Genomic DNA, 16,914 nt, shown 5'->3' on the forward strand with positions numbered 1-16,914 from the left:
AGCACTAACCCCCAGGTTAGTACTTCCCAGTATGATTTGAATCATCGATTCAGCTGTATTTTATTTCTGTGTCTATTTTTTCCCAGGCTTTCTGGAAATTTGGATTAAGTAGCACCTAAATGTTCTTTATAACAGTGGGTTAACACAAGGTACAAAATCATTTTTTGCCAAAATGGCAAACAGAAATGAAACTTCCCCTCAAGATACCGCTGCCATTTTCCATAGCATGCGATTGAAAGGACTATTTACCTGAAGTATCCAGTAGCTGAAAGACTAATGCTTTCATCAAAAGCAGCCTGTGCCTGGAAAAGAAGAATACAACGTGATGCAATAAAGTTGTTTAAAGTAAGAATCACTCGAGACTTCAATATTAATTTTACTCTGTGTTAAATAAAGTGATCAGTAGTAATAACTAGGAAGGACCAAGTTTAATTTATTCCTTTCAGCATTTTCCATCTCTATAGGCATTTATGGTTCACTGCTTGTAGGAATAGCATTTGTTCAATGCATATCATCATAATAAACGACTCCCATGGTATGTGACACTTATAGATTGGACTATTGGGGGCAACACATGTTCTGCTTATAAAGAATTTCACTCAGTCACCTGGTAAGACTTAGCCTATTAACACAGAACATTTCAGGAAAAAATGGGTGGTCAGACATTTAATTTTAATATCATGTATCCATAACAGACTTAGGAGAGGGGTACAATCTTACTAAACTGTACCATTTACACCAAAAGGGTTCTCCTGACTCTGCAGTGTACACAGTTGACTAAGATACAAAATGATGCCCCCAAGTCTGAGAAAGAAAAATGTGAGAAGTGCAACCATTACAGAGGAAAGTGGGCTGAATGGCAGCATTTTTTGATGGTGGAGGACCAACTCTCTTGCACTGCATTTCTCTCCATCTTTCTCCAACCAGACTCTCCCAGGAAGCACTGGGCAAAGGGCAGAAATAAATATGCCCAGAAAGGATTGACAGCTCCTATAAATATGAATTATAGAATGAATCCTAACTCTATGGAATAGCAGGAACCATTTCTAAGTAAGACTCTCCAATGTTATTTCCTCCACACCAGTGCTTTAATATGACTTGACATCCTAGAACTGTCAGCCTTCAGTGGGTATCCATTCCACACCACCTGGTACTTTAGAACCTGTTACTCTGAAAAGTTTCCTAGTTGACTTTAGAATGTGTGTCTTCTCATCCAATTAGATTTTAGGTAGATGAAAGGAAAAGGTTGAATATTTCCATTCCATTTAGTGCCTACGACTTGCTGAATATATACCCAAATGGCTTGGTTTCCTCTGTCTAAAGAGTGCTTATATGATTTTTACTTTTATAAAAAGATTCTAGTGTTATCTTCCAATTTTAGGAACAGGGGAACCCCCCAAAAAGAACAAATAGGTGGACTGCTATTATCTAGAAAATACCTAGTTTCCTTAGGAAGAAACATTAATTAATTCTTGATTAAAACAAGAGTTCTGGACACAAGAACCATCTTTTCTCTAATAGAGAATCGTCCCAGATGTAGGAGTTCCTCCATCATGCTGTGATAACATCTCCACATGCCGAGAGCCAAGGGCTTCTATTGATCATGATGTAACCGCAGTACCTTTTAATGTGCCCTTTCTACTGGTATTTGATTCACACGTCTCACTCTCCTCTCTTTTTTTTCCTAACATACAACACAAAGTAACAGTGGTTCTCACCCAGTCCTTCCAAGTGCCTCCAGGATTCTTGCTGATGATGGGTTCAAGGCGTTTTAGAAGAGTTTGACAAGCGTCCTAGGGATTATTTTTTAGTTAAAATTATGACCAGAATGTCACGAGAACAACAATTTCAAAAACACACTATTATGTGCTGTTATATAGGCTTATTTAAGAGGAGAAGGAAGACACCAACCCCGTAAGAGGTGGGGTGAAAGGTCTCATGGAGTTGGGGGTGAAGCATGAGCTGGTCTTAAAGACAGACCGCCTGGGATGGGGGCCGTGTAAGCCCTGCTAAGCGGTCAGGACTTAACAGAAAAGCTGTTGATAAACCACCGGTCACTGTTTTCAAGCACAGCACGGTCAGATTTATTTTGTGGGAAAGCTTTCCCTGGCTGCAGGAAGCCAGAGTGAAAGGCAATGAAACTGGGGTGGACAGACAGAGGCTCGCAATGGCCCTGACAAGAGGCGCGAGTTTGAACCAAAGCAGCCATGGTACTGCAACCTGGAACTGGAAAGAGACATTTCTGAGTAGAACTGATAGGGCTTGGGGACCAGTGAGCTGTCAGGAGTGAGGGAGAAAGGAGGTGGCATCTCCCGCTCGGGAGAGTGGCCAGTCCTGACACTGACTGAGCCCCCGACTGGGGGAAGGCGCAGTTTTCCCCAAGAGGGTGTGGGAAGGAGACAAGAGCTGGGTTGATTTGCCAGATCTTCTGAGCTCCAGCCTTGACGGGGTTCATGATTTGGGTGCCACTGCAACAATTTTTACCTTTACTGCCAACCCATTGAGATCGGCCACCACGGAGCCTCCAGAGATGTTTGCATTAGGGACGGTTTCCGTGCTTGTTCCCCGAAGGTGGATGTTGGACAATGGCATCCTTAATTCACGACTGGCCACCTGGATTTTGGAAGAGATCTTCTTTCACTTTTCTTTGGTTAGTCATAGACCCGTGCACTTAGCACATGATAGCATGTGTGTGGAACACCCCCATGCCCGACTGGAACAAGCGGCAGGACCACGAATTCTTCCAGCCACAAGAAGTTCCTCTTGTCTAAGACCCTGTAGCTAGTCTGGCCCCCCAGCCCTGAGCACACTTTCTTGTTCTTTGACTTTCTTTTGTGCAATAGCACCAGGAAGAGGAGGTGAAGCCCCAAGCCAAGGCAGGAAGAAATGCTTCATGTTTTCATCATCATGAAATCGGCACCTTCAAGGCCCCTCCTACCTCTGCACTCTGCAAAATTCTAGCAAATCTGACTTCATCAGAGAGGAGATGCCTTATGCACATTTCTGGAGATGCTCCAGGAAGAGAGCATTTCTGAGAAAGGACAATGGCTTTGTTAAAGCAGCTGCACCAACCAGAGATCCCAGAAGTACATGGTGCCAGTGCCACTGGCCAACATAAGGACTTAGCTGGCTGCTAGGTTCTTCCTTTGTGTTTAATGATGGGGCAAAATCATACTACTCATCTCAGCTGGTTCCACATTCTCTTTCCTGCTAGCAGTATGGCTTAGTTGAGTTTGTCCACAATTACGACAGGGGCATAAGGCATACAGAGCCCTCCCCATCACTGGCTTTCAGAAGACTGCCTATACCAAGTGCATAGGCTTAGAACAGAAAGGTTTCTGGTGGCCCAATAAGGAAAACACAGAAGTCTCACCCCAGAAAGGGGGACAGGTATGACCACACAATTCTCAAGCGAGTGATAACATGAAATAAAACATATATTCAGCACCTCTATGATCAGAAAAGTGCAAATTAAAGCAATAATGAGATACTTTCCTCTATTAAATTATCTAAGTTTTTTTTTAAACAATCCATAATGTACAATGTTGGGTAGTGGTGTAACGTGATGGATACTTTCTGGAAGACAATTTGGTAATGTGGCGAGTGACTTAAGATATATTCTGTGACCCAGTAATTCCATTCCTGGAATTTATTTTAAAAAAAAATCATTGGTTTGATCACAGGCTTATGGACAAAAATGTTCACTGAAGTGTTCAGCAATTGGGGATGGCTAAATAAATTATACAGACATATACATGCAGCATTAAAAATCATGATTGTAAAGAATTCTTAATGACAGGAGGAAATGGTCACTCTATATAAGGATAGGTGAAAATCCAGGATATAAAATTATATAAAAAGAATGCTAGTGATTTTTTGAAGAAGAAAAAACGTTAAAATAGAGAGACCCCAAAACAGTGATTATTGCTAAGTGGTAGAATTGTGCAGGGTTTTCTAAAATAATGTTTGCCTTTCAAATGTTTTATAATCTGTAATATTACAATAACTAGCAAAATAGAAACAGTAGCTAAAAATTATTCTAAAATAATTGAGCGAAAAGAAAACTGGTAGTTCGGTTAGAAATATCAAATATGTTTTATACTATCAGTTGTTCAGAGTCCTTACTATAAAAAGGGCAAGAGGGAGATGCAAGAGGGAAGAGATATGGGAACATATGTATATGTATAACTGATTCACTTTGTTATAAAGCAGAAACTAACACACCACTGTAAAGCAATTATACTCCAATAAAGATGTTAAATAAATAAATAAAAAATAAAAGGTTAGGGAACCCTAAAAAAAAAAAAGAGGCATTAAAAAAAGGGCAAGAAACAATGCAATACATGAGAATTTCTAAATCTTTTTATTGCCCAGCAAAGGTTCAAAAAAGACAACACACTTGTTAATATATCCAAAGGAAAGCAGCAAATGACCAAACAACCTTCTTTAGCAGTAAGACAACCAGAGGCTATTCTACCACATTCTTTCAGGAGGGTCAGTTACAAAACTGGCTTGTTTACCCAGTTTCTGTGAATAGCTTAGCAGTTGAAGTAGTCAAAGCTAAAGTCTCCTATCCTTCTTATTTGGGAACAGAAGATGTACACTCCAGGTTTCTCTCTCCTACACCTATCTACAAGCACACATCCGACTTAATCCAATTATCTGCATTCTTACCTGAATCATTTTAGTGTGGACCCCCTGCCCCATTTCAATTCCACCATGAGTCACCAGCACAGACCCATCTAGATAAATGTGAACCAGGGCAGCAGCCTAAGCAAAAAAGATGAAAACAGTTGCCACGATCTTTTTGATTGATATTATCACATATCTTGTCAATTAGAAAACCTTTTCCCCGTAAAGCATCCCCTCCCTCCTTTCCCTATCTGCCAAAATAAACGCAGACCCTTTCCCCATTGTCCTGAGAGCACTGAGCAGAGCCAGGGCAAGGCTGGGACAGGTGCTGCCTCATGATCGTCCCACAAGAGGCCAGCTTGTCGCTGGATGGCTGTGAGTCTGGGGCAGGATTAGGCTGCTTACGCTACTATTTCCTCAGTAGAAAAGCTGAGCGCACTGGTACCTTCAAGGATCCCCCCTACCCAGGGTGGAACAATAATCTGGATTTGGGTGTTTTGGGGGAGAGGGTGTCGTCAGTTTTAAATGCAAAGTTAAGTATAGATAGTTTGGGGAAGAAGGAAGACTTGTTTACATGAACACTTATCCCCATAGTTGTAGGTATGTTATAGAGAAGCAAAAATAAAAATCCAAATAAGATGGGGCAGATAGACATTACATTTTTGCTGCAAAATGAGCTAAGCCCACCCTCAGTCATCTTGGCCCAGAGTTATAGGGCTTTAGAGTTCGAAGAGAACTTCGAAGTAATCTTATCTAACTGCACAGCTCCCACAGGAATACAGAAGGAACCAAACAGCTAACATAGAATAAAAGGCTGCTGTGGTCAGAAACACCCAGGCTCTAAGCTAAGCATGTTTTACAGTCGATAGGAATGTGCCTTCTTGCCAAGTCTGCCTGTGCTAAACTAGGGGGTATGGAGATGGGCCAGGAGACTGAGATATCCCAGGAGACTGCAGAAAATGTGAATGGCGTCTTCACTTTGAGTCTCCAGTATACGAGCAATATTAACAGCATATGGTCCTAGAGAAAAATGCTTCTACTGGTTCCACTGTGATTCAGGGGGTCTCCAAGGCACACCTTTACTGCTGCTCAACTGGGAAATGTCAGCCTCTTAGATGTAGTCTAGGCCAGCCAGGGGTCACTAAAAGCTATCGGCTAGGTTTCTTAATATCTAAGCTTCTATGCAGAGTGGCATAATAATCTAGGATTTGTAAAGGCAGGTCTTCAGAAAATTCTGGTAACAAGCTAATTTCCATTTAATGAAGCTAAAATTTTTAAGCCTTGCTTTACTCACTTAGATTACTTATAAACAACCCTGGTCAGAAGTGAAAGTCAAAGGAACTGCATGTCAATCACCAGATATGCCCAAGGAAAGGAGTGCATTCCTAGATCGATTCTTTGCCCACCAGAAGGACCTTTAGAGCCACCTGTGGGCCATGGGCCACACTTGGAGAGCTGCCTCTTTACTGGCATCCAAAGTTCACACTACTCTAGCAAATGACACGCAGAAGCCTCTAGCATTCCAAATCAGGCACTTTGACAGTGAAAATGGGCTCTATTTACCTGGTCAGCTGGTATAAACTAATGACGTATTGAGAAAATGGGGACATAGGAGCACTTTCTCTGAGGACAAAGGCACCTACACTCACAGCCCAAGGGAGAATCTTAGAACCTTAGGAAAGGCATCGTTGCCAGAATAATCATATCCAAGTGCCTTGGGGAGACCCAGCAGAGCACGTTCTACTGTCTGTTGACATATCAGTCCTGGAAACACTGTCTTGTGCTCCTGGTCATTTACTCTCTAAACAATAAAGATAAGGAGTGACATCCTCTACAGAGCACCCGGGGCGGGCTGCCCAGGGGTTATGCACCAGACGGCGGGGGATACCAGCTGCAGCGGCTGCTCCTGGGCTCTTTGTACTCTGCTGGAATGTAAGCCCCCTGAAAGGAAAGTCCATGTCCTAAGGCATCCTTTGCAAAGCCACATAGTAACTCATGAGTAGTAAGTACTCAATAAAAGTTTGATAAATGAATTGGCAACAGCATAGCCATTTAATCTGTTCCTCAAGCTTGTAGACACTCTATTTGGCCTCCTTGGCTCTGCCAGCAATTCAGAAGTTGCTTGTGGGTGAAATGTGTAACTGGCACATGTGATTGAACTACAAGTACAGGGGATTGTGCATTTCATCACGTGTGACCCCGCTGGCAGCAGCGCTCTGCCTGTGTGTCAGGGCAGCATTTCTGTCTGAGACTGCTGAGTAATTGTCCCACGTGCTGCTGCAGGCTTCTTGGGCCACTTACAATGTCGAATTCGGTTCAGTTAAGTGGTACCACCGGGTGGCTCATGGTTAGCGCCAGAAAAGATAATTCTGCAAAGCTGCATCTGCGAAATCAGCACAACTGGCACGTGGGAACAGAGAGTTGTCCAATATAAACTTGGAACTTAGTCTGTGAAATGTAAGTCCTCAAGCAATGACTGCTGGTGTTGGTGAGACATGAGCTTTGACCCAACAGATTCCCAAAATGTCTCAGCCATTCAAACGTTTGAGTTCCTCTTCTGTGCCAGGTGCCGTATGAAGGCCCTGGGAATACAGAGGTTCATTAGATACTGTGCGCACTTCAGTGCTCTGTCTAGGAATTAAATATAATGCAGGTGAGGCACGTTTGACACCCTCAGCTGTTGGGAGCACAGTCTTGAAGTCAAGTCCTTGTTCTACCACTCACTAGCTGGATGTCCTTCCGTAGGACAGCGGACCTCTGTGGGCTTCAGCTCCCCCTTCTCTGAAACAGAATCACACCAGCCAACAGAGGGGAGATAGGGCTTAAATCAAGTGGGAAGTTGCAAATCACCCAGCCTAGGGCTGTAGACGCAGAAGGTGCTCTAGTTCCCCCCTCTATCTGGTTTGCTTCAGAACAGAGGCTTTCAGCGTATGGCTTCCAGGAAGCAGCCCGAGTGATCTCAAACTCCTCAGTTCAACTCTGCAATTCAGCCCTAAGCAAATGTTTTAAGCACAGAAGCTGGTTTCCAGGCAAGGATGGGAGGGGATGGTGGTGGTGGGGAAGGCGTCTCAGGAGCTTTGAGAATGAATTTGTGCTGCTGGCTGTTGTCTAGTTTCTTCCCAGCTGAGCTGAATCCCACCTCAGTTCCCCCCAGAAGGTGCTATGGGGGAGCAGCTTGATGTAGCTACAAAGCACAGCTTCTGGAGCCTCTGAGACCTGAGTTCCAGCACCGGCCCCGCCTCTCACCAGCTGTGGGACTCTGGACAAGTGATTTAAGCTCTCTGAGCCTCAGTTTCTCATCATTAACATAAGGTTACAAATCTTATAGATTGCCCTGAGGGCTGAATGAGATAAAATCTAAAAGAACTTACAACATAGTAGGTGCTCAGTAATTACCGTTAATTTTTATCTACCTTTTGAGAAATTTCTGATGAGGGAAATGGGACAGACCTAGTCTCCTGTGGAGGCCAGGTATTAAGTAATGGCAACCATTGAATAGAGACAGCCTGCCATGTCTACCCACAGCCTAACGCCCCCAAATTTCCAGAAGATTCATATACAATGGAAATTGTTTTCTGCATGATCCTGGTCGGTGTACTCAAGGACAGACGGCCCAGACTGACCTCTTTGCTGGCCGCTGGCTAATCAGTTTGCCCCAAAGCTATATACAAAGCGTCACTGCTCGCTAACCCTTTTCTAGGGATAGTTTTCCCCCTTCCTTTCCTTTTTAATAACCTTGTTTTTGCCTTTATTCCTCAACCACAGCCTCTTGACTCCCTCATCTGAGTAAACTGTAGGCAGATGACTAAACAACATCTGTGCTGTTGCCATCGTAAACAGGAGAGGCATAGGAAGGCTGCACTCAGATCGCCACTGTGTTATGTGCCCCTCTGCGTTAACCCACCTACAATCAAAGCTGCATGAAAACGTTCTGGTGATTTCATCCAGGCTGAGTCAGGATAGATGGGTGAATGATGGGTGTGGAAACGGGGGAAGGGCCTTCCTGCCTGCTTTTCCTGGCCTCCCCATCACACGGCCTACACACTAGTGCTCTTCACGGCCCCACCCCCACTTATCCCTATTCTGTCAGCGCTCAAAACACACACCTGCCGTACCTTCTTCACGGTTCAGCCAAAGGCGTGAACTCTGCGAAGGGGAGGGACTACTGTTTTGAGGGCTCTGCCACCTCATCCACATGTATGTACAGATACACATACGGACACGTAAGAACGTAGGGAACAGGGTTCCCACGTCCCTGCTGTACAATGAGCGACAATGAAGACCACCAGCTGTTCGGGGTAAGTTCCACTCAAGAATGAAGAGGTGGAACCTGCAAGTGAGGTTTAGCAACCGAGCAGGGAATTCATTTAATCAATTAAAGAAAGTAAACAACAAGAATAGATTTTTCAGGACTTCCCTGGTGGCGCAGTGGTTAAGAATCTGCCTGCCAATGCAGGGGACACGGGTTCGAGCCCTGGGCTGGGAAGATCCCACATGCCGCGGAGCAGCTAAGCCTGTGCACCACAACTACTGAGCCCGTGTGCTGCAACTACTGAAGCCGATGCACCTAGAGCCTGTGCTCCGCAACAAGAGAAGCCACCGCCATGAGAAGCCCGCGCACCGCAACAGAGTAGCCTCCGCTCGCCCCAACTAGAGAAAGCCCACGTGCAGCAACAGGACCCAACACAGCCAAAAATAAATAAATAAATATATTAAAAAAAAAAAAGAATAGATTTTCAGTCCTCCCCGTGATACCTTTAATGGCTATAAAGTGAAAAAAAACTTCGATTGTTTGAAAAGATATTTAAATGATTTATTTTTCTGAATGTAATTTTCCCCAGCCCACCAAAAATGGGAGGAGCACCGAGTGCCTTGCAGCTTCTCGTTACTATTCCATTTCCTGTTTCTATCTCACAGAATCAGAGTATCTGAAGAGGAGTCTTGGGGGTCATTGGTCCCCCAATACTTAAGTATTTTATACTTAAGTGATATGGGCCCACAGTGAGCTAATTCAGCTGTTCAATTCCAAGGCCAGGAATAGGTGCTGGGTCTCCCAATTTCCCAGCAAGAATGCTTGTCACCAACCCTGGGGAAGTGGGCAAAGTAGCTCTCGTCTCCTCTGGAGAAAAACTGGTTGGACGGAGCACAGCTCTGGGGAAGCTGAACAGTTAGACATTGCGACCATATGGCTAATCCACCTCAATGGAAAGTTTCCTCAACACCTTTTGATTTGTCTGTTTGGAGAACTGACCTGACCAGCAGCAACTGATCCAAGGCCGACAGGAAACTTCAGGGGGACCATTGCCAGCCCCTTCTTCTTCCAGCAATTCTCCGAGTTGAATTTTTCTACGGCTGCTTTCCTTAGGGCGTAGGAAGACATGGCCATGCATTCTGTCCAACACTGGATCAGGTTCTTGGCATTAATCTCTTGTTTGTAGGGTGTTTGATCAATTTCCTTATACATGTTTATCGTTCGGACCTACAAAAGAGAAGGAGATCAAAAGGGTTGGTGGGGCACTAGGCAGACATAGTCTCTCCCACCCACTGTCCTCCTAGTCAAATTCTGCTCATCATAGAAAACCCAAACTGAGTTCAATCTACTCCTTGCTGAAGCCTTTCCCAACACATAACATCTTCCTCTTCCTCTACTCAGAGCCTCTATCAAATGTGTTAGCACTTATATGCCTTCGATGCCACTCTTGTGGAAGTTCAGAGGAAGGACTCCTTTCCTCATATTTCTTATATAACTCAACAGTGCAGTCCAGGTACACCGTGGACTCTTAATTCCAGTTGTACTTGTGAGTATCTGTTGAAAGGTAATGCTGAATTTAATTCCAGGCTACATGATCCGTGTGATTTCAATTTTCAGATGCTGAGGCAAGAGAAGACCACTCACTTCCAAACAGGAAACTATGAAAGTTTGTTTAAATATAGCCCATAACTAGGATGAAAAGCCAATTAAGTGATTCTACCCCAGGATGTCTGAAGCAGAGTAGAATTCTTCCTGAATTCCCAGAAATTGGTGACTAAGGCACCCAGCTGAGAACAAAAGGTCAAGTACTTCACATTTTCAGCTGAGAAAACTCTCAGCAGTTGAGGCCAGCCCTCTCCCCAAGCTGACAGGGGTCATTACAGATATATCTTCTTCCCATCTCCCCCTCCAAAAAGTCCCAGGTAATTATAAAAGGATGACTGGAAATTAGTGAGCTGTGCCATTTTGGGGAAGGTGTTTTTTTTTTGTTTTGGGGGGTTTTAAAAAAATATTTATTTATTTATTTGGCTGTGCTGGGTCTTAGTTGTGGCACACGGGATCTTTAGTTGCAGCACGTGGGATCTTTAGTCGTGGCATGCAGGATCTTTAGTTGCGGCATGCGGGATCTTTAGTTGCAGCACGCAGGATCTTTAGTCGTGGCACGCGGGATGTTTAGTTGCGGCACACGGGATCTTTAGTTGCGGCACACAGGATCTTTAGTTGCAGCACGCGGGATCTTTAGTTGCGGCATGTGGCACCTAGTTCCCTGACCAGGGATCAAACCCAGATGCCCTCCATTGGGAGTGTGGATCTTAACCACTGGACCACCAGGGAAATCCCTGCTGTGGTGTTTTTTTTTTTTTTTTTTTTTTTTGTGGTACGCAGGCCTCACTGTTGTGGCCTCTCCCGTTGCGGAGGCTCCGGACGCGCAGGCTCAGCGGCCTTGGCTCATGGGCCCAGCTGCTCCGCGGTATGTGGCATCTTCCCGGACCGGGGCACGAACCCGTGTCCCCTGCATCGGCAGGCAGACTCTCAACCACTGCGCCATCAGGGAAGCCCCCTGCTGTGGTGTTTTGAAGGATGGCTACTCTCTCCTCCATCTTCTCTGGGGATGAAGGGAGGTCATTAGCTGATCCTCCTCCTAGTGCTACCAATGTGACAGCACATCTGGAAAGAGGCCATGGTGAGACAGCCAGGAAGGGAGGGGCAGGGCCCCCCCGCCCCAAGTTCAAGAGACATAAAGATGATGGCTCCTGTCTATGGTCACAAATTCTAGTGCTGGGGGGTGGAAGGAGGTAGATGAATCAGGGACTGGGGCTTTCCATGCATGGCTGCAGCATGGGGCCAAGAGGTGTGGGCTTCAGGGGATGCTGCGTGAGGGGCCAGCTGAGGGTCAGTTGGAGACTTAATGCTTGCAGGGGACTGTCAATTTCTGAGAGGGCTGGCAGAAATGGAGCCCGGAGACAACATACTTGAAAAGTGGCTTCATCTAACCAAGAAGAGGACAGAGAGCTTGCTGGGAGAAGTCAGCTGGGGAGATGCTGTTTTCCCTGGTCCTCACGGGACGGAGAAGGGGGCAGGGGGCACACCTTCTGCCCACCCTAACTCTACTCCAGGATCCTGGGAAGGGAACCAAACTTGTTAATGAATGAAATTGGGACCAAGACTTAAAGAACAGAAAGGAGGCCATTTTGGTAACTGAAATGACTCAGCTCCCTAAGATGTTAAGGAAGCAGAGGAAAGAAGGGTTTGACAGAACTTATTAGTAGCAGTTAAACTTCTAACACATGGAGACTTCTCACTAACAATGAATCCAGAGCTCACTTCTCAATACCCTCTGCCCCAGGATTTTTGAGGAGCCCGAGTAAGACAAGGACCCCTGAACTCTGGAGTCCTGCTCTGTATTACTAGTTAGCTGGGTTACCTGCAGCAAATCATGTAGCCCCTATGGACCACAAATTCCTCAACAGGAAGACTCCCCGTGGCCCTCCCACCTCTAAAATTCACTATCGTTTGTCTGTGAAACGAATTCAGTTTTACCTTCTCAGGAGACAACCCGCATTTGGCTGCAACTTCCGTGATACAGGATTCGGTGATCAGCCCTGTCTGAGGAAAGCCAAACCCTCGCAAAGCCGTGTTGGACGGAAGGTTGGTTCTGCACGCCCATGCCCGACAGCGCAGGTTGGGAAACTTGTAGGCATTTTCCATTTTCAGAAGTCCCATCTCTATTATCTGGGGAAATCCAGAGTTGATGTGATGAGACCTCTTCCTTGTGCACCTGTTTTACCATCCTGAGACTTCGGACCAAAATCAGGCCAGAAATGACCTACGTCACATCAAACATGCTGACCTGGACCCATGTCTCAAATTAAATGCATTTTTACTGTAAAATGATTTTTAAAGATTTGAATAATTTTTTGGAAATCATGACTTTTACATTTTCACATTAGGGCTAATGCATTTTCCCCAGGTTTTAAAAATTTCCAAAAGCCTTTGAAGCATTCATAGGCCCTCTCAGTCTACAGAATGTAGACTCTCTCTCAGTTTACAGAATAAAATATCCTGAAAAACAGGAAAAAAAATGCTGGTATTTGGCCTAATGCATTTGTTCTCAACCAGGGGCAATTTTCCCCTCTTCCTTCCTGGGACATTTGCCAATGTCTGGAGATATTTTGGGTTGTTAGGTCTGGAGGGTAGCTGCGCCACTGACACATACTGGATAGAAGCCAGTGATACTGAGGGACCTCTTATAGTGCACAGGGCGGCCCTACAGCAAAGAATTATCCATTTCAAAACATCAGTGGGGTCAAGGTGAAGGTCTAATGCTTGCATCTGGGAAAAGAGCTCTCAGTTTGGGAAACACGGAGGTAACACACAGATGCAGACTTAGCAGTATCTCTGGGCTCACCCTGGAGGCACCAGTAAGTAACATGAGTCTACTCGCTCCCTGCATTGCGAATCTTTACGCTTTTATAATTAAATATTATTTAACTACTGAACATTTTTCTGAATTAAATAATTTTACGTAACACTTTCCAGAATGTGAATTTGCTCATTAAAACACTTACAAGCAATGACTCATCCAGGGAGGCACCTCCATTGCTATAATGCTCTACATCCAGGGCCAAGATTCTGCCATCGTTCATGAATCCAGCCTGGGGAAAGAGAATGGACTTCTGATACTGGTTCGGGGGACCCAGTCTCTCTAAAGTTTACTCTGTCACTTGTGAACCCTCTACATATAGATGAAAAATTTTATGACCTTGGATTTGACAATTTCTTGGATAAGACACCAAAAGCATAAGCAACAAAAGAAAAAATAGATAAATTGGACGATGTCAAAATTTAAAACTTCCCGGTATCAAAGGATACAATCAACAGAGTGAAAAGGCAATCCAGAGAATGGGAGAAAATATTTGCAAACCATATATCTAATAAGGGGTTAATATCTGGGATGTATAAAGAACTCCTACAACTCAACAACAAAAAGCCCCAAACAACCTGATTAAAAAGTAGACAAAGGACTTGAATAGACACTTCTCCAATGAAAATATACAAAATGGGTAACAAGCACATGAAAAGATGCTCGGCATCACTAATAATTAGGGAAATGCCAATCAAAACCATAAGATACCACCTCACATCCATTAGAATAGCTACTATAGCAAAAAAAAAAAAAAAAAAACCCCGAAAAACAGAAACAAAACAGTAAGTGTTGGTGCAGATGTGGAGAAACTGGAACCCTTGTGCACTCTTGGTGGGAAGGTAAAACAGTGCAGCTGGGTATTTATCCAAAGGAATTGAAGGCAGGATCTCAGGGAGATATATGTATACCTATGTTCACAGCAGCATTATTCACAAGGGGTAGAAGCAACTCAAGTGTCCATCAGTAAATGAGTGGAGAAACAAAATATGGTATATACATACGATGGAATATTATTCAGCCAAAAAAAAGGAAGGAAAAAATTCTGACACATGCTACAACATGGATGAACTTTGTGGACATTATGCTAAGTGAAATAAGTCAGTCACAAAAGGACCAACACTGTATGGTTCTATTTATGTGAGGCACCCAAAGTAGTCAAATGCACAGAGACAGAGAGTAGAATGGTGGTTTCCTGGGGCTGTTGGGAGAGGAAGGAATGGGGAGTTATTGCTTCATGGGTACAGAGTTTCAGTTTTGCAAGGTGAAAAGAATTCCAGAGCTGGATGGTGACGACTGCACAACAATGTGACTGTACTTAATAATGCCACTGAACTGTACACTTAAAAATGGTTAAGATAGTAAATTTTATGTTATGTGTATTTTGCCACAAATAAAAATAATAACAATAAAAAGGAAGGATAAAGATATAAAAGCAAAACAAACACACACAAAAATCCTCCTGTTTAATCTGTCACTACTGTTCAATCTTTTTTCTCCTCCTAAAGCAAATCAACTGCATATTTCTTGACCTCTTATTCTCGCCATAAGTTCTTGAATTCTGACTCCCATCCTCATATTTCCACCAAAACCTTTTCCCCTAAAGCCAGCGATCTTCTAATCTCCAAATCTGGTGGCCTGCACATAATGGACTCTGCACATTTTTCTCATAGGGCCCAATTTCATCACAATTCTCAGCAGCATTTGGTGTTGCTGGAGGTCTTTTAAATAAATATCTTCCTTGCTTTTAAGATGTATTCAATATTTCTGAACTTATTAAAGTTCATTTTGGGAATTCCCTGGCGCTCCAGTGGTTAGGACTCTGTGCTTTCATTGCCAGGGCCCGGGTTTGATCCCTGATCGGGGAACTAAGATCCCGCAAGCCATGCGACGTAGACAAAAGAAAATAATAATAATAAAAGTAAAGTTTATTTTAATGATTTTTCTTGACTGGAGCCAAATTCAAACTGAAGTCAAGGGCATGAACTGTGAATTCAGCAGTTTAAGTCTGAATCCTGGGTCTGCCACTTAACCCACTCTGTGATCTCGGGCAAGTCACATAACCTCTCTGACTATCTGTGACCTGGCAATAAGTAAGGTAATGCAGGCAAAATCATAAGCCAGTGACTGAAACCTAGCAAGTATCCTAAATAATACTACTGTAAATATTATTAATATCATCTCCTGTCCTCATACTACCCTCCATCGGAACACATTATCTTCTCAAGGTTTTAATCATCACTATGCTGATGGTTTCTATAACTTATAATCCAGTCTTTTCAATAAATTCCCATATCGATGAAGGACATTTCCACTTTCAAATGTCCCACTGTCACTTCTTCTCCAAACACACAAATAAACTCATCCCTGTCCATCTAGACTGTTTCCTCCTTCCAACTTGGCTCTTTTTATCAGAAACCTCCAAGGCATGTTTGCGGTTTTTATTCTCCATTATATTTTGCTAAGTTTGTCACCGAATTCTATTTTATTTTATAATAGCTCTTGGACCCATCTCTTTTTCTACATCTTCCTATCGTAGTCAGACCCCAACTGCTTCATGTCTGAAAGCATCAGCTGCCTCCAGGCGGTCTGCGTCCTCCCTCCTCGCTAGGCCGTCCTGCCCAGTGCCATCATATTCTCCCCCTCAAAGCACCCATGTTTGGTTATGACACTTGACTGGTCAAGCATCTACTCAGTCTCACTGTATCTTAGGAGATCAAGTTTAACCCCCCATCCTGGGATTCTCAGGCCACTCTGAGCCTGGCATCACCTAACCCAACCCATCTTATTTCCCATTACTTTCCAGTAAGTGCTCTGTGCACTAATTCCCCTTCTCCCGTTACTCCTGCCCCTATCAAACAGGCCGTGTGTATCCCACCTCTGCATTTATGCTGCTACTATCCCACCACCTGGTATGCCTTCTTTCTGCCAATCCATTCTTGAAGGTCATTTACGTTTCACCTTCTCTAAGAAGTTTCCTGTACACACCCCAACTCATATTCATCTCTCCCCATAGTTTTACTATGTGCACCTCCTCCTTTAACCTGAGATTATTATGTTTTCATAATGACTTCATAGGTGTAAGTCTTATTTCTCCCTCAACGGCTAAAATGTGGTCTCCTTCAGGACAAAGTTTGCTCTAATAAATCTATGTTGCACTAAACCCAATTCAAAATATAGCTTAGGGTGAATGTAAGTTGAAATAGATACATTCGTTATCTTCTAACAATATGTATGCAGGTACACCAGTTGTGGTAGAAACGATGTGATGTGTTCAACAAATCCTGTTGTCTTTCATCCTGGGCATGCAGGAAGACTACATTTCCCATGCCCCCTTGCAGTTAGGTGGCAAAGTTCTGGCCAATAATGTGTCGATTAAAGCAAGGACCACCACTTCCAGGCCTGGTGCTCAGAACATCTCCCACACAACACTCTGCTCCCTCTCTTCCCTTCCCTTCCCTTGTCTGCTGCCCTCTGCAGAAAATCCAGTGGAGGACAAAGAGTCTTTAGGGCAGTGCTAACCAATGGAACTTCCTGTGATGATGGCAATGTTCTCTATTTGCATGTCCTATATGGCAGCCACTAGTCACAGGTGGTTATTGAGCAC

At 44.0% G+C, this 16,914-nt stretch overlaps 1 protein-coding gene across 6 annotated transcripts in view; it reads right to left on the reverse strand.

Moving 5' to 3' along the window:
• The window catches only part of AOX1 (aldehyde oxidase 1), a 70,343-nt gene that overhangs the window by 9,325 nt on the left and 44,104 nt on the right, over positions 1–16,914 (reverse strand). For 5 of the 6 annotated variants that reach the window (XM_019939179.3, XM_073807417.1, XM_073807419.1 and 2 more), the window contains 7 exons: positions 13,453–13,539; positions 12,425–12,616; positions 9,884–10,111; positions 4,675–4,770; positions 2,485–2,613; positions 1,719–1,793; positions 250–302 (listed from right to left, as the gene is read on the reverse strand). In XM_019939179.3, coding sequence (XP_019794738.2) covers positions 250–302; positions 1,719–1,793; positions 2,485–2,613; positions 4,675–4,770; positions 9,884–10,111; positions 12,425–12,616; positions 13,453–13,539 — 860 coding nt within the window. The remainder of the gene's footprint in view (positions 1–249; positions 303–1,718; positions 1,794–2,484; positions 2,614–4,674; positions 4,771–9,883; positions 10,112–12,424; positions 12,617–13,452; positions 13,540–16,914) is intronic. The other variant, XM_073807418.1, reaches the window with a different exon arrangement.

Source organism: Tursiops truncatus, chromosome 7, assembly GCF_011762595.2.
Source record: "Tursiops truncatus isolate mTurTru1 chromosome 7, mTurTru1.mat.Y, whole genome shotgun sequence".
Taxonomy (NCBI): domain Eukaryota; kingdom Metazoa; phylum Chordata; class Mammalia; order Artiodactyla; family Delphinidae; genus Tursiops; species Tursiops truncatus.